The sequence below is a fragment of the Anopheles coustani genome, chromosome 2 (genome assembly GCF_943734705.1).
Source record: "Anopheles coustani chromosome 2, idAnoCousDA_361_x.2, whole genome shotgun sequence".
NCBI classification, from domain to species: Eukaryota; Metazoa; Arthropoda; class Insecta; order Diptera; family Culicidae; genus Anopheles; species Anopheles coustani.
In genome coordinates this window covers 83,356,480-83,374,385 of record NC_071289.1, presented here as the reverse complement: position 1 = coordinate 83,374,385, position 17,906 = coordinate 83,356,480, and the positions used below count along the sequence as shown (strand labels likewise).

General features: G+C 44.9%; 4 protein-coding genes across 5 annotated transcripts in view; 2 read left to right on the top strand and 2 right to left on the bottom strand.

Moving 5' to 3' along the window:
- Positions 1-97: 97 nt before the first annotated feature.
- LOC131263024 (prostaglandin E synthase 2) lies at positions 98-1,544 on the bottom strand. Its single transcript, XM_058265151.1, has 3 exons — positions 1,082-1,544; positions 684-1,024; positions 98-623 (listed from the first exon to the last, which is right to left on the bottom strand). Exons 1-3 carry the CDS (start codon positions 1,448-1,450, stop codon positions 158-160), a joined length of 1,176 nt encoding a protein of 391 aa, XP_058121134.1. The 5' UTR covers positions 1,451-1,544; the 3' UTR covers positions 98-157.
- Positions 1,545-2,582: 1,038 nt separating this feature from the next.
- LOC131263027 (proteasome subunit beta type-1) lies at positions 2,583-3,516 on the top strand. The gene is made up of 2 exons (XM_058265153.1): positions 2,583-2,737; positions 2,835-3,516. Exons 1-2 carry the CDS (start codon positions 2,655-2,657, stop codon positions 3,445-3,447), a joined length of 696 nt encoding a protein of 231 aa, XP_058121136.1. The 5' UTR covers positions 2,583-2,654; the 3' UTR covers positions 3,448-3,516.
- A 31-nt stretch (positions 3,517-3,547) lies between these two features.
- Positions 3,548-5,485, bottom strand: LOC131263028 (endothelial differentiation-related factor 1 homolog). The gene is made up of 3 exons (XM_058265154.1): positions 5,129-5,485; positions 4,716-4,876; positions 3,548-4,641 (listed from the first exon to the last, which is right to left on the bottom strand). Exons 1-3 carry the CDS (start codon positions 5,256-5,258, stop codon positions 4,489-4,491), a joined length of 444 nt encoding a protein of 147 aa, XP_058121137.1. The 5' UTR covers positions 5,259-5,485; the 3' UTR covers positions 3,548-4,488.
- Positions 5,486-6,606: 1,121 nt separating this feature from the next.
- Positions 6,607-17,906, top strand: part of LOC131263015 (tyrosine-protein kinase Abl) — a 31,767-nt gene continuing 20,467 nt past the window's right edge. For both annotated transcript variants that reach the window (XM_058265141.1, XM_058265140.1), the window contains exons 1-2: positions 6,607-6,747; positions 7,819-8,703. In XM_058265141.1, coding sequence (XP_058121124.1) covers positions 8,559-8,703 — 145 coding nt within the window. In that variant the 5' untranslated portion in view covers positions 6,607-6,747; positions 7,819-8,558. The remainder of the gene's footprint in view (positions 6,748-7,818; positions 8,704-17,906) is intronic.

Here is a 17,906-nt window from a genome sequence, read left to right as displayed (position 1 = left end):
TTCCCAACTACCACCTTCGAACGCAAAATAAAAGATTTTATGTGTTGTTATGATTATAAAAATAGAATATTGTACAAAAGCAGCCGTATTTGTTAATCATCTTTTTATTTTGAGTCAACGGCATTTAAAATACTAACAAACCACAACCGATGAATCCTTAAAGTACTTTTCCACGATTTTTCATTACCTGCTCTTTAACGGCATAGAACCACGGACCGATTTTCGTGTTTTCCAAACAATCTTTAAATGCCTGGCATCCTTCCATGCTATTGAGGACACCAAACACTGCCAGATCGGCTAGATTGGGCTGCGAGCCACCGAAAAAGGTGCTTTTCTTCTTCTCCACCTCATTGATCCATTTGTCGCACGCGTCGTAAATATGCGATCGTACATCGTCGCTGAGCTCGTGACGTTTTTTGAGACGTTTGCTAATGCCCCACATTGCAAATGCCCCCACGTAGACCATCAGATCGCGCTCCCATTTGGGAAAATGGATGCTCCAATCGCCGACGTCGGAAAACCATTCAAAAGTTTCCAGCGCTTCCTCTTTCGTGCGGTACACGTTGGGGGAGATCAAGTGCACGAGATGATCGTCTGCCCATGCGCGCCATTTTCGCTCCTCTCTGCAACGAAAGGCTTATGTTGAGAATCAAATTTTAAAATAATCTGAACTATCAACTTACTCTTGCACTTCCTTCGATCGTGGATCAACTTTCTTCTCTTGGAACATCAGGAAATATTTGTTCATGATGTCGAAAACCTTTCTGCCAGCGTCATTTTCGTACGATATGGATGGGTAGTACGTGGCCAGTTCCCCGATGTCCTGTGTCTTGTCGCGAAGATAGCTGGATATCGCGGAGACGATCATACTCGAGTCTGTCAATTGAACATACTTTCCGTTTTTGGTTTTTGCCAACAGGATCGGTACTTTTTTGCTATCCGACCACCGTATATCCTGACGGAGAACGGCGTCCACCTCAACCACCGAATAGGAGAGTCCACTGTGATCTAGAAACGCTCTTACCTACGAAATGAATTCAAAATATCAAACCATCTATAAAATGAACATACATTTTCTTACCTTGCAGCAGAACGGGCAGGTTTGAAATTGAAACAATACTAAATCCAGACCAGAATCATCCTTCGGATTGACGATTTGGCGCATAATCTTCACATTCGGTAGCTTATCAAGAACCTTCGGTCCCACATGCTCGTGAAGCATATGATCGGTCACTCCACCTTTGAAGTAGTTGTAGCCGGACCAACCCGTTCCAACCAGAGCACCGACCGCGACACCTTTCAGCGCCAGACCGAGTGTACTTGTGGGCTTTTTCGGTGCTCCTCCCGTAGCCAAACGACGTACCAAACCAATCCGCTGCACTTTGGTCACATTCTGTAGAGGAAATCTCGCCGTTATCGTCGCAATAGTGCCCAAACGGAACGTTGCCATTACGTAAATGTATACGAACACGGGCGATGGTTTTCCTTTTTGCTTTAATCAAAGTGCAACCGAACTCCCGATAAAAATTGCTTGTTTTCTCATAATCAGCCGGCCGAAAACAACAATCGACGAACTGTCAATGCGGACTTCATCGACAAATCCAATAACACTTGACAGATAGCGACCCAACGAGCAAAGGAACTGTGAAGCACCCGGTGAATGAGTGGCTCAATGACGCACCCAATAAGGTTCCATCAAGGAGTTATGCAGCTACTATTTGAAAGACCTATTCATCCATGTTTGGGAGTCCGCGACAGCCGAGCGGTAGCGCCGGTTAGAAAAATCGGCCCATGAGCGACGGGGCTTACCACCCCCTGACTATCCACGTACACATAGGGCAAAAAGTCACGTAAGCACTTAACGGGGCAGGCATGACCAACAAGGTCGTTACGCCAAGAAGAAAGAAGTGATATTTTTAATCGACATCCGATAAAAAGTGAATATCAGGTCCTGGTTGAATCATTGTCACTCCATAGGCTAAATGTAATGGTAGAACTCCTCTGATTTTCAACGTTCTACTGTATTTCTTTGTTAAAAATAGGTTCATAAATATTTCTCGAACCTAAGTTACAAATCGCGCAAAAAACCCTTAATCTATGTCAAATCATTCAGTATGAGTCGAGTAAACCCCTGGTCACAGCTTTGCGCAACCGCGTGCGGTTGCATTTTTTCCCATGGGGGAGATAGGAACTGTCATGGGCTGTCACCGCAGACGCAAGACCTTGCGGTTTCTGTACTAAAAAATCAAACGAGTTTGATTCTTGCCGCAGACTCTTGCGTTTTGATATGTCAACAGTAAATATTGCTCCTAGTAGACTTTAATGAGATTGTATGCTCATATAAGTGGTAAATTCAAACATTAAAGTATTATTTTTGGCAAAAAGCTGTGCTCGTTTGACAGATCAAAAACGCAACCGCATGCGGTTGCGGAAAGCTGTGACCACAGGTTAAACGACGCACCTCGTGTCTGGACGAATCAAATCTGATCCGAATCCGTCAAATGGGATTCGAATCTTTAGAATCCAACCGGATCGAGTTTTCGAATCTTTCGAATCCCGTTTCTGTCAACACTACTGTTTATTTTCGCTAGTCACTCTAAATCGCTTCGATTCACTCGTAGATTGTCTGTGAAATTAACCGCAAGGCATAGAAAATGCTCGGAATCGAAAACTTCCCCGAATACGAAGTGCCTGGAGCGCGCAAGGTTCAGTTTTATCCTTACGAATCTAATGGAGGGTAAGTGCCAGGAATTGTAACCGTAAATCGTTCGTACATTGTTAGGTTATGCGGTCCATCATGGAACCCCAACAATGACTGGTATTTTGTTTTTCAGGAGCGTCGTCGCAATTGCCGGAGATGACTTTGCCGTTATTGGTGCGGACACTCGGTTGAGTTCGGGCTATTCGATCCACACCCGTACCCAGAACAAACTGTTCCGTTTGTCGGACAAAACGGTGCTAGCTTCCACCGGTTGCTGGTGCGATACCCTCGCGCTGACCAGTCTGGTCAAGGTGCGCATGCAGATGTACAAGGACCAGCACCAGAAGAGCATGTCGACTCCGGCCGTCGCGCAGATGCTGTCCATTCTGATGTACAACCGGCGCTTCTTCCCGTACTACGTGTCGAACGTGCTGGCCGGCTTGGACCAGAGCGGAAAGGGTGTCGTTTACAGCTACGACCCCATTGGTCACTGTGAGATGACAACCTACCGTGCGGGAGGTTCCGCCGGACCGCTACTGCAGCCGGTGCTGGACAATCAAATTGGCATGAAGAATATGATCAATGTAAACCCGGAACCGGTATCAATGGAAAAGGCCGTTTCGATTATCAAGGATACGTTCATTTCCGCAACGGAGCGTGATATCTACACGGGAGATTCCGTCATCATCAACATTATCACCAAGGATGGCATCAAGGAGGAGACACTACAACTTCGAAAGGATTAAACTCCACGGGTTTATCGCTGTATTTCTCACTGGTTTGGAGTAATAAATTTAAAAGGATATATATTTGAAGGATCTTTTTGTAAGCAATGGGAAACAATCTTGTTTAAGACTTTGTGAAAACGGTTGTATGCATTTATTTGAGTAAAATTTCACTTCTATCAATAGGACTTGATGAAAAAAGGGATTTGCCTGCATCAACTTGCGTATAATGATTAATTCTGTATCATTTTGCAGAAACGTAATAATTGATCAACTGTATTACTTATCATTTGCTTCAGATTTGGAGAAACGTAGGTTAGTGTGTCAGAGAGGTATGGGAACACAACTTTTTCGGTTTGTGGAGGGACTGTTGCAAACGATTGCAGTGTGAGCTTATTAGCAAAGTTAAGGAAAACCATTTTTAAGCAGATTAGTCATTGCCCTACGTTTGTCTATAGTTCGAAGTCCCTCGTTTCCGTGGAGCTGTTGCATGTGGAACCGGTGAACCTAATTCACTTGAATGTTGGAACACATCGATAATAGATCGTTATAATATATCGTGCATATTTTTATCTACTGCACATCCGGTGAGCCGACAGTTCCCGAACCACGATCAGTATTTTCCCAAACCGGGATGATAGGAAATCGTTTTCAGTATATGAAGGGCTGTCGAGAGCGCTACGTAATTCTTTGAGCTTCATGAAACGCTTTTGCATTTATCAAATTTCTAATTCACGCAAATTCCGTTTACGGGAATGTGCAACATGCTGTGCATTAATAGGTTTAGTTCCGCTCATATTGCCCTAAACATAAAGGTTTGTGTTGCTACATAAATGCTTCTCCATTGCCGAAAGCCGACAGCCGGGATAGGAATCCTTGGGCCATCTTTCATATATTGTAAAATGATCGCTTAACACATGATTTTCATGATTTACGTTTCTTAATGAATAGAATTATTGATGAAAGTGACTTCTCCCGCGACATGACACTGCATACACGCACACACACGGCCCGCACACTTTCGCAGACGATCGATTTTTATTATTATTGCCTCCCGACGTCTCACTTCTTACCGGGAGGCGCCATCGGGGTGCCGATATCCTTTCCGCGCAATTTCATTCCAATCACACGCTCGATTTTGCCCAAGATCAAATTGTTCGGGATTCCGCGACCGGCCTCGTAATCGTTCACGATCTGAGGCTTTTCACAAATTGCCTACAAGGGATAAGCGGCACAAAAAAACATTAGCATCCGGAAACAGATTAAATGGCCAATGGGAGGTGGCTCACCGTGGCAAGATCCTTCTGGCTTAAGCCCTTCGATTGCCGACCCTGCATAATCAGTTTGGCGACTGACGGAGCCAAGGTTTTGTGGCGCAGTTCGTCCGTCTCGCGATCCAGCTTTGCTGTATTTTTTGCCGGACCATGCTGCTTGTTCGTTCCGGCATTGACTGAGAGAGAGAAGGAATGAAAACAAACAAAAAATTTATCATACTTGAAAGGGATGCGAAAATCATCAGTATTTCGACATGACGACTTTGGTTACATTTCCTCATTGTGAAATGTAGTACAAATATGGTCATGTCAATAAGAAGAAAAAAGTATCGGGGGGCCATGCGTTCTTGCCAACATGATGCAATTGTAACTCCACATCGCCACACTTTTTACCGATGGAAAACAGTTCGCTCATGATTGGTACCTACATTTTTGAGTCGTTTCTACAGGAATACCCTGCCGGCGAGCCTGATTGACGGCGGTTTCAGTCTTTAGTGCGGATGCTTTTGGTGCTTTTTTACGCAATACGGTCACGGTGTCCCAGTCACTTTCGGACATCTTGCCTTCCGTTTGCTTTGCTGCACTGAGATTAAAACAAGTTTTACGATACGGAAAATGTGGTTACTTGTGCTAATGTACTGAGATCAAAGCAGACTGTGGATAATAATTGAATGTCCCGGAGAAAACTTGCACTGTTTTTTATTTCGTTGCTGGCTGCAGCAATAACTGTCCGGCGGAGATAAAAATGATCGACGTTTCGAGAATTGAGTGCTGAAAGTGTGCTGAATAACATTCAGCAGGATCCGTTGCTTTTCTTGCCAAATTTGTTTTTTTTGCTAAAAAACCAAGTACTAAGGAGATTTAGTAGAAGCCAAACATGTTTTTAAAGTTATTTCTTAAAAATGTTGTTCAATTTATCACGATTTTGAAAGGTAATGTAATTATTTCCATTAAACAAATATTGAACTGTTCAGCTAGCCACTGTAAACGCAAGTAAATCCTTTAATTGACAGTTCCATCAAGGGATCGGATCAGACTCATGAATCATTGTAAACATTACACTTCACTATGTATTTGTACAACCACTTGTTTTCACTAAATTTTGGAAAAAATAACTTTTAATAGTATTAACTTTCTGATGTACCTAAAGGCATCCTAAATGGGTAATATAAACACAATTTTATAAACTTGTAGAATGGAATGTTTCTTTTAAAAAAATACATAGTGGTTATCCTACACTGGACAGAGAACATGATCTCTCTTACTCATTACCCCGGTGGCAAATTCATCATGCTTTCTCGCTCTGTTGGTATCAATTGCCAACTAGACAAAACAAGAAAGCGTGATGATTTTGCCACTATAACCAAATCCCATTTTTCAGTCGACTTAGCTCAGTCTGCTCGCTGCGTTCGCAACGGGTGCCACCTTTTTCTTCACCCATAGTCCAGTGATACTTGTTTTAATGTTGTTTCCAGCAGTGTAGCTCCTCGGAATATCATATAGTTTGATGGTTTTGCTTTATGAAGGCAACCTAGCTGTCGAACCACTAATTTTCGAACGTTATAAAGTAGTAAATAGCATTATGTTTACGAATGGACGAATGAAAACAAAACACCGGTTGACAGCTGGTAGCTAGTGGTGGGCATCATTGAACCCACTCTTCGACCGAAGGAACTATCATAGGTTCAGCTGTGAATTACCCCACTAGCTCTTCGTTTGAAACGGTTAAATGACCTTGAAAACTCATGGGGTTTTCCTCGTGTGAAGGTCATTTAATCGGTAAACCGATTGAAGCGTATCCATACACGGAGAGGATGTGTTGGTGCACAGCATGCGCATGTGTTCGTGATCCCGGTTAATTCTTCATTTCTTGAGATGCACTGCTCAGTTGTCAAAAAGTCGTCGGCGTTGATTGTAGTGCGTGCTAGTACTACCGACTGCAGTACAAGACGCTGCGGATTGTGCATCACAAGAAATAGGAAAACTTCACTGATTTGCTTCTCCAGTGGGGGAAGCAGAAAAGTTGCTTCCGATCAATAGTCTGCGGGTTCGTTAGCTAGTGCTGTTTATCTCAAGTTGTTTCCCCCTTACATTTGCGTTGTACGTGCTACGGAAAGGGTGTGTGGTGGCAGGAGGGAGGGTTAAAAGCCAAGGGCACAGAGGGACGGGAAAGGAATCTGGTGTACACCGATACGGGAGTGGGAAGAAGAACAAACAAGCGCCACGGCGGAGAGTGTGCAGAAAGAAAACACAGCCGCTGCTGGCTGCACAACGGAAGCGAGAGGCTGTTGGCTTCATTTCCCTTTTTTCGGTACAATTGTTTGCAATATTCGTGTGGTGAGAAATTCCGATCGAAGTTTCCGGCGCGACGCGATGGAAACGTTTGCGGCCGTGAGCAATGTCGTAGCCGATGAAATGCTTTCGTCTTCTTGCGCTGCTGCTGCGTCGTCGCCGCCGCCGCCGTTTGGTGTTGCCACGGCAAGAGTAATGATTTTCGAAGGGTTGAATGAAAAGTGCTTCACCGCATGTCGTTTCATTCCCCACCCGCCTTCCATCATAAATGCCATGATTGAGGGTGGGGTAGCTCCTGTGAAGAGCTTGCAAAAGTTTTGCTTGTCGAAGGGTGGGTAGTTGATGTCGGGGAAAAGGGTTTAAAAAATTTCCATCCGGCTGTGAAGCTGGCTTCCGCTGGCGGTGTAGTGAGAAAAACTTGCGTAAACGAGACGGAAAAAGGTTTGCATCTGTCACCAGGTCCCCATCGGGCCAGCCTTCTTTCGCCTGTAGTGAGACTTTTCTTTTCCGTAATTGTGGATCAGGCTTTTCATTGCTCCGAGGGCACGGTGTTTGGCTTCTGGCAGTCACACCTTCCTGGCCGCTTCACACCGTGCGGCGTACTGCCATTGATGGTGGCCCCATGGCGACGGAAAAACTGGAAAAAACGAGGAAGTGATTTTCCTCCAGCCGATTCAACCGAGCAACAGCAGCAGCAGCAGCAGCAACATTTAGCAGCATCAGTAGGCCGTGGGGTGGCGAGCGATTCGTTTGACGTTTCGCTTCCTTTTGTTTTCCACGCGCAGCCTTTCACCATCTGTCATACTAAAATTCGTGTTTGTTGCAGGCTCCACAAGAAGCAGGAAGTACGCTTAGGAAGTAGGGCTAAAGTGGTGCCGTAATGAGGCAAACAAGGTGGATGATTTGTTGAACCTCTATTGCGCCGACCCGGTAGTGTTTGTGCGTGTTTGTGTCTGTGTTCGGTTCGCTCCTGGAGTGCAATGCGTCCCTGAAGAAAGGAGTCGCAAACGTGTGGTTTTGATCCCGTGCGCCCGTGGGTGTGTACGTGTTTGTGGCCCGTCGTCAACGCAGAAAAAAGGAGATTTCGTGGAAAAAAGGGCAACCATCGTGTGGGTTGGGGCGCACCAAAAGTGTTTAGGGCGAACGACGACGAAGTGCAAGTGGTGAAAAAGAAGAAGCTCTCGCGAGAAGTTGTGGCGAGTTTTGTTTGTGTTTATCTGTGTATACCCCTCCTGCGACGGTCATCTTCATCATCATCAGCAATGGGTGTGCGGCGCGGCGGGTCGTAATCTTCGTTCGTTCGCCTCGCGGAAGTGTGTGCATGTGTGTGCTGGTTGACGCGAACGCCCCGGAGAACGCACACTCGCGCGCGCACACAACGCAATCCGTCCGCCGGTAGACGGACAACCGCAACCCGTAGATAACCCAGTGTGTCCGTGTTCAAGACACACACAAACGCGCGCGTGTGCACCCGTGTGCACCACCGACCTACCGACCGTCCCGCAGTCCAACGGCGATAAGGTCCTTGCTGCTCGGGCGAGCGCAGGGAGCGGTAACCCGGCGGCCATGGGTGCCCAGCAGGTGAAGGAACGGCCGACCGGAACTTCCTCAACCCTCGGTGCCGGCAGCTCGATACGATCCAGCCGGAGCAAGCCCCGCTCGTCCAAGGATGCGCGGACACTCGGCTCGAACATCTTCACCGAACATAGCGGTAAGAACTTCCACCAGATTTCCCCCACTGGAGGGTTTGAGTAGAAACAATTCTCATTTGTCATTTTCACATTCAGTTCGTTCTGGTAGACCCGCAATCTAACCTAGGCCAATCCCCCCCGACCGCATACGTCCGTATCCCAAACTAGCAGATAAGGATACTGAAACATACCGCACGGGATTTGTTTGCTTTGGGTTCAATAATTCTGTCAGCAGATCGAAGGAACCGTTTGCTTTGTGGCCGCAGCGCTGTGTGGTCCTGTTCTGCTTTGTCGGAAGAAATCGGTGTGGCCTTGCACTTCGAAACCACCGTGCCCAAGCGGGCCGATGACATTTCTCCGTGAGTCATTCAGGGGTCCCCATGGCAAGTCAACATTATTCCTGATAATGCGCAGAGAAATGGTTGTAGAATGGACGGACTGTGGATGACATTTTTCTGGGATAAAGCACCATTGCTGTCGACAACCCAAATTCGAAGGGAATGGATGAGAGAGAGAGAGAGAGAAAGAAGGAAAAATACATTGCCGGAAAGCCACGGGGAAGAGTGTACGGCGAGTTCCTGGTTGTATTTGGTGGGTTTTCATTCATCCCACACGGTCGTACCACCGGGAACGGAGAACATCGGTCTCTCCCTACTGCGCTGCTGCGCTCCGGAACGAATGTTGCGCTTCCGTATGCGCATCTCCGCCGTCCGCCCGTGTGCCGTGTGTCCTTGTTGTGTTGCACCGCCACGGATCCGGCAGCAGCAGCAGCGGTAGGATTCATTCCTCTGGGAATCATGCTACCCAACACAGAGATACCCGGGGGCACGAAATCGATACACATACACTTACATCAACAGGCGCTTCGCACGAGAGTCGCGCGTTCTGTCCGTGTGTCTTCCCGTGATGCTGAAAACTGATGCTGATGTTTTGGTGGTACCTCGGCGGGCAATCGAGAAAGGGAAAGAAAAAGCTTATCGATTGACCGGCCGCCGACACCAACCAAACATCCCCGCGCGCAGCACCCCAATTCCGTACCCATCCGTACGCGATGTTGTTTCATGTTTTCCGTTCCGCCGTTATTTTCCCGGAGCGTGCGCTCCGTGTAGGAGGAGATGATGAGCGGCGAACGGGCTTTGCTTGGCCGGGGTTGCGGCCCGACACCACGGGACGAGTGGAGGCGAGTCTGTATGAGTGTGTATGCGTCTGTGAAAATAATGGTTTCCCCTATTATTTTTCTTCTTTACAATATTTTGAACACATTCTTTCCGGCCCGGCGTGTTGTGGAGGAGGGAGCGGGCTTGCTGCTGCTGCTGCTGATGAAGGTTGAATTTTTAGATGCTGCAGACGGATGGGAATGACTGGGTTCCCGGCTCATTCGGAACGTTGGCGTGATGGCCGGCGAAGGGCACGCGTGTTTAAGGAGTGGAAAGAAGAGCGCATCTCGGGGCTCACTGCCGTCGTCGTCGTCGTTGGCGGAGGGTTGTGGGGCGAGAATGCGAACGGTTTGCCAAATGTGGCCCGACTGGCAGGAAGATGGTAGCTTTGAGCACCCGCTCAAAATGGTGGACTCTCTGATGTGCTTCCATGTGGAGACCGGCAGAACGAGACCCGTTTTTCGCCAGTTCTGTTGCTCGAGAACGTCGGATATTCAATGTTGAATTGTGATTAGTTTCTTTGGTATAGGCTAACTGTACTGTGCGAAGCAAGTGCGGATGGAAGTACCATTTTCACACCGTATGCAGCCAAAACTGGCATTTAATGCGTTTTCCCCTCATGCGGCATGATTCACGCCAAATGTGTGTACCGTTTTGGATACATTTGGGCAAAAATACACATTAGAGACGCGTATGTGTCGGGAATTTCTGGTTAACTAATCATCCGCCTTAGATTCGCCGGAAAGCACATCCGGCAAAGCACATTTTTTCACTGCGTAAACATTACATGAGGGCAACTTATCGGGCGAGGAACGCTAAATCAGTTTCGGCAAAGGGTATTTTACGATCTCTCGATGGTTTCAGAGATTGTTAACCAGTTTTTCTGATTGCACTCTCCTCCACATGATTAAGGTACGAACATATGATCAAAAAGAGATTCTGAACCTACTACTTTCGTTCGATTCATCTTATTTTAATTTTACAAATGAAGGGTGGAAATTCATGAATGAAGTGTTTCGTTTCGTTATCGATGAATAAATATGATTGATTGATGACGAATGCTTGCGCGATAAGCATACCTGCGTACCACAGCATAACTTATCATATTAGACTCGCTCTGCTAGTGGTGCTTATTTTGATACTTGGCACGTATGACTCTCATTAGATTGATAGTTATTTGAGGAAAATTTCGCTTTGAATGTAAAAAATTGTATACATATGCTATGCATTTACATAAGATTTTTATGGCTCTGTGTAAAGAGGATATTTTGAAGATAGATCCGTAATGTGTATCTGATAAGTATTTTAAAGCATTTATTTGAAAGGTGGATTTTACTTGTCAATGCGATGAAGCAAATGGACAAATTTTATCCATTGGCGATTAAATGCATTTAATGCTTAATAACATATTCTATTTGAAAATTGTTAAATTTACTCGAAATCTGAATTTCAATATGTTTTTAGGCGTGCACTTCGGAGAGTAGTTCCACGATTTCTTTCTGTTGAAAATTGTGCTATCCATTGGTCAACTCGAAGGGTCACTTCGTAATTTGCTTAGTAAATGCCTGATAAATATCTTAAGACAACTCCGTCATTCTGAAACCTATGTTGGTGTCACAGATGGGACTAATCATAATCATCATCATCATCATTATCATCATCTGGTACTTCTGAATTTCAATGCAAGTAAAGTTTTAAACCAATTCGAAATTATCATCAATCTTACAGCATAAGCAAGCTACATTTTGTATGATACAAGTTGAAAATTTGACCCCAGCTCTATAAAAGCGTGATTGAAATTTTATGTAGAAATTAAGTATTCATTTTCAGATAAAGCACAAAACTCGTTAGCTAGTAAATCTAAGAAAAATCTAATTCTAAATACAACTTAGCTATTTATTTGATTGTACATTAAATAATTAAATGCTTTGCAAAATCCAAATGGGGAAAACAAGTGCAAAGACACGCAAATCGAACTGAAAGTTGAATGTGACTTGCCCTCTAATTATCAAAAACGACGGTTTATGATTTGTTTTAATTTTAAAAATAAAACCTGGTTTAATTAAAAAAAAAGTAAGTCTTAACGTTTTTACTTACGAGATACGCCGATTTATTTTATCGGTTGTTTTTTTTACAGCTGTTGAACAGTGCTTCTGTTTTTCTTTCCTACTTTTGGTGCACAGATGTAACTCATTTGTACAGCATTTAAGTTAATGCTTGCCTTAGCATTTCTAGACGAAATATTTCGTTAATCGTGGTTCTAATGCTGGCCTTAAACGCTTGGCAAACGTTTGTCCATATCATTCGTACGATGCTTTATCGTGCACGGTGCCCCCTCCTACCGCTCGGCCTTTGTTCTTTCAGGGCCTAATTGGTAGGGTCCAATTCTTCTGCAGAGTGTGTCGATTTGTTTACGCATGAATTGAGACTCGTCGCAGGCAGGCATGCAGGCCACCTCGGGCACCAACTTCGAACATCGCAAACCTGCGAAGGCAGTCGTCGTAGCGGCCGCCCGGTGGAGGTATTCGAAAATACCTTCGCGAAGGCATTCTTGTAGCAAGAAACGGCAGTGCAACGTGAAGCAGCGAGAAAAAAAAGCCCCCAAGAGAGGCCCGAAGTTCTCACACAAGTACCATCGCAGACAGTAATTACTATCACACGCTTGAATACCGCGTCCACGCGATGGCGCCCAAGTGTGATGGTGGGTTCTAAGGTGAACCAGCAAAGGGGTGGGCCTTCCACCCCAATCGCGTACCACTCCGCACTCCCGGAGGGTTGATTGGTGTTCTGGTGGGCGCCAAGGGAGGGGGCAAAGAAACTAAAAAAAAGTGATTGCAAGGCAACTTGTTTCGTTTGAAGCAGCAGAGAAGCAGAATTGCACCGGCGGTGTTGTGTGCAGGCGGATGCTTGATTTGAATGTGTGTATTTGTCCCTTGTGCTCAGTCGGAACGGTTCGCTTCCGTTCAAGGCGAAGCGAGAAGGTTCGCGGAAAATAATAGTCAAGCAAACAAAAAAAAAACAGCAAGCAAGATGAATAAAATCTGCACAAAAAAACGGTGCGCCTCTGTCTCCGCTGTTGCTTTGTTGTGTGACGACTCGCCATGAATGGATCGCCGGCCAAGACGTTGTCGTCGTCGTCGTCATGCGTCTGCCAAAACAGATTTTGTTTTGTCCAACTACGTTCTGGGCTCGCTGGAGCTGGATGATATGATCGGGAGGGTCGGATCAGGGGGAAAATCTAGCCACCATTGGCCATGCATTTTCCCCCCTCCCCAGAGGACATCGGTACATCGGCAGCTTGTGTGACGCGAACGTGACCGTTTTACGACGACGGTGATGCACTTGTTGTTTCGGCGGAGCAAACGTGATCACCAACACCACCGCTACATTATATGGTCGGTTGCAGTTGTTTCGCCCAGTACCGAACCGAAACCGAACCATCTGTTAATTGACTGGTAGTTAAAGGAATTGATATATAGAGAGGCAGACTAAAGATCCAATTAGACATCTTTCGAGACCAAAACTGACAGCCGGCGGAACGGTGGGTTCTCCCATTATCATCGATGCTGCTTCTGCAACGCGCGTTTGTTGATACTTTACCGAATTTTGCCAAAAAGCCGTGGAAAACCCTATCCCGCCCCGGCTTGGGGGGGGGGGGGGGGGGGGAAACAAAAAAAAAAAGGATGTCCATCGATTTGCCGCAATCCGGCTGACCTTTTCGGCTCGTCCTCGATTGCTTTATAAATACTGCCACCCGTGGTGGTTTTCTCCTGCCTCCCAGCGTTGGCCCAAATAATGAGTAATGATATTTAAAACATACGATGCTGAAAATATCGATGACATTTTGCATTTTGCTAGCTGCACTTGGTCTCGCGCTCTCACCGGATTATATCGATTTCATTTCATTCGCGCGATAGAAGGGGAAAAATGTTTTCCACTCGGTTCCCAAGGATTGATTGTGTGTGTGTGCGTGCAAAGGAAAATTGCACCTCCTAATGGCATGTTCATTGCATTTATTGCTTCACATAAAAGTGCGGCCAAATGAAATACGTTATCCACGGTAGTCATCAGTTGTCATCAGAGAAAAATGGCAGGACAAGTACAAAAGGAGTGGGCAGGAACACTTTGCCGGAGACACAGGCCGTACTACTAAGGCCACTAACCCTATACGGGGAAGGTTGTGTGTAACATTTACTTCCTTGCCGAACGCCGGCACTCGGTAACAGCATCGTCGATGTCGTCCTGCCCAGACAAAGGCGTAACAAAGCCAGCCACCCGAAATGTGGCTACTCTACGTGCGCGCGAGTATTTGGCCGTGGTCGTGACCGTGTGCCGATTGTGCTGGGCACTTGGAGTGAAGGGACGGGGAGAGGATTGTGGTGGTTTCGGTGCTCGTAGGACTATGAAGAAAAGATGTGTGGCCCTACGGGGGCCACACTGGAAAAACGATCCCCGCACCGGAAAGGAAGTTTGTGCGTACGCCACCTTCATCGGCTAACGAGGACATCGACGGACGGTGTGATGGTGTACGTTTGTGCGGTTACAACTTGCCAACTTGTAGTCGTCATCGCTACCCGGTTACCGGTTTGTGCGCAGAAGCGAGATTTTGGGCATCGTTGTGCTTGCTTTTGGTTGCTCTTGGCCTCGCTGTACTAGACGCGACCCGGCCCGGCCCGAACCCGGCCTTCCCGTTGCTTGGCCAGCGGCATGTGCCTTCTCCCCCGATGGAGCGTTGTGGATGTGGTCGTTAGGATGTGTTCGTGGAATGCGCCTCGCACAGCAGGGAACGGAGATTTACACGTACGCGTTTGCTGATGTCCTGATGTGGGGAAAAACAATGGAAATTGTTTCCCGTCCGGTGAACCCTAGTGCTTTTCTCTCGGAGTTCACTTACCATCTGCTGGACGTTCTTGCTCTTTTTAATATTGATGGAAATTTATGTTTACTTTTATCACACGCGGAAGTTGAAATTTTTTAAATTTTCAATTTGGAACAAAGAAAGTTCTTGGATTGTATCATAAAAAATCCACATCAAGTCGTGTTTATGGAATGTGAACAATGGATTTTTAAAAAGATTTATTATAGAAATCTTCTTTTGTTATTGCAGCACTCAACTTTGAAACCATTATGGAGTTTAATAATTTATTTTCTAAAATTGATACCGGTTGGACTCAGAATGCTTAATTAGTCATCATATTTCTCGATACCGGAAATCTAAATCGATACCGGAAATCTAAAAAGATCGGAAATTTGAAATACAAATCGGCAAAGAACACAAATTGCCTTCGGTTAATAACTACGCGTAAGGTTTACTTTTGTCATAACTTCTGCAGTTGTATCAATGAGTGAGTTAGAGATAAATGGTCAATTTGCATTGGATTTGTTTAAAGTTTTCCGAAGCAATATTCCGATCCTTTAGACTTAAGTAAAAATAATGCATTAATGAAGCTTATGATAATTATTGTCATGATAATTGTTTTACACATGATTGCAATTGGTTTCGTTTAAGGAATAGAAACACCTTGAATGTTTCGCCAGAAGACCCTCCTAACAAAAAAATTGTTTAAGCGGTTTTCTTGCTTCGACATTGCTTGCAAATCAGTCGCGTTGCAGTCGCGGTTTCGTAAGCCGTTCTAATGTGGATTAGTTGCAAAGTGTAACGTGAGTTGTGTAAACGAATCAATAACGGCACGTACTGCTGGTTGTATATTGATTATTGCCTGGGAATCCTTTCAAGTTCCTGCCGTGTAGTGTCACCCCCGTTTGTCGGGGGTAATGCAAATATGTTTACCAATGTCATAATGTTATGTACCGGTAATAAGCTTTACAACATTTTAAGTTTGTTTGTTTGTTGAAATGGTCCGATAGTGCACATGTTCGTATCTATCGCATAATGTTGTTGAAGGTGAGTTGACTTTTCCATGCCATATTGCCATAAAAAGCGAATTACAATTCCCCCCGTTTTTGTTCTACGCAGCATACTTCCAGTATGTTGCCCACTTTACCAAAGGGTCATTTATGTAGGCATTTCCATACCCAGCTCTCGTCGTTCCATTCATATTTTTCCCTTGCTGGTTAAATATTGATTTTTACTCCCTTTTCTTTGGTGCTCAGAGAAGGCACACACAAAAAAAAAATGTGCCTCCCGTTGCATCTTCCATGCCGGACGGCCCGGGAAGACAACAGCTGTCCGATGTATGGCAGAGGGAAGTGAGTAAGAAAACAGGATGAAAAATCCACACTTTTCTGCCCTCCGCAAAAGCATAAGCAGCGAGCGAGTCAATCGCGTTCTTCGCCTAGCCAGAGTTTATCCTTATATGGTAGTCCTGGATGCACATAATGAATCGGCCAAAGGTGAGAGCGGGAGAGCGTGTTTTGTAGCAGCAAGAAAGTGCTACAGGAGAGAATGAAAGGACGCCAAAAACGGTCCCCCTGAAAAGGATTGGAGAAGTGGAAAAAAAACTTAACAACAGGGATAAACATTCGCCATCCGATGGTGTTTCCGATGGTGCGCAGAAAAGAGAACCGTTGGCGAATGTGTTCAAGGGCAGTGAAAGCTCCTCGGCGTGTCTGCTTTTCCGGCCGCAGCAAAAGATGCGAGGAACCTCGAGATATGATGACGGCCGTAAGATGGGTGCCAAAAATGACACTGCATGTGCATTTGTCATGCAACTGTCGGGCGAAATGGCATTTGAGAACATTTGAGCGCCGCACCCCCAAAAGACAAGTATTAATTAGATGATTTTATTTCGTTTGACATATGGAAAAGTTTTTTTTTGTTTTTTTTTTAACGCAACACCAATTTCATGTTCCCAAAATGTTTTTTATGTCCAGTTTAGTAGTATTATTATTATTATTATTATTTATTGGGGTATGACGGACGCTGCCGTATTGTTAGAGCCAACATGCTCTAACAGACTTTTTTGTTCTTAGGGCATTTCCTCCCTACGGTTAGGCCTTATCCCGGGCTTTCTCGGTTATTATAACTCGTGTGCGGGGTTGGTGTGTGTTGATTGACTATTGCAGTATGTGGTGTGATGAGGTGCGTCGGTTTTTCTATTGCTGGGATGGTGTGTGGGAATCCGGGGGTGGGTATGTATGAACCGGGTACGGAGCTTCTTGGCGGCTGATTTGCGCCTTTTGTCACTGGCAGCGCTCCTTCTGCCCTCGCTTATTTCAGGTCAGCCGAATTACGAATATCCTACGGATATTCCTACGGAAAACCAAACGAAAAAGAACCAGAAAAAAAACAGAAAAAAAACCCAGACAACAGTCCAGTTTAGTAGTAGTCGTATATGATTTATTCAGTATTAATACTTTGTTGATTTACATTTTACATCATTCATAATATAGTTGTAACGGGTTCACAGTTTGTTTTGCTCATTATTATTTTTTAATACCTTTTGGCGTTGGCATTGTGAATATTTGAAGAGCATTAGAATCCGTATCGTAGGAAAAATTTAGAAAAAAACCCTCAGCAAAAAAAAACAAATTAAATTACATTTCTTAAACCTAAAACTTAACCTAGCTAAACTTATTAACCTATCTCCTATGCAGGATAAATTGATTTATAAAGTTGATGCTTCTCATTTCACACTTGTTGTAATAATAGTTGTTGTTCAGATTTTCTAGGATGTCACCGTGTGCTGTACCATGGTGGTAGAAGATAAAGAATAATTATGGGAATCTTGTTCGGTTTTGTTTGCAGTTTCTTAATGAACGTTCGTGCACAATTATTCCAAACTGTTTGCAAAGCATGTTTTGTAAAGCAGTATTTTGTTTTTATGATTTGTTTTCGAGTTCCTGCTTATAAAGGGATAAAGTATGTTTGTTAGTTAATCTTCCGTATTTATGGTTTTGGTAATTTGACTTTTGAACTTCATCTGTTTCTCGAAGTTCTTCCCCAGATATTTGATATCATTTTTGCACTCTTTTGTTCTGGAATTTGTTTTTAAGTTACTTTGAGGTAATTTTCTTCTGCATCTATTTCTGGTAAAGAACCGAGAAAGCCCGGGATAAGGCCTAAAGATAGGGAGGAAATGCCCTAAGAACAAAAAAGTTAGTTA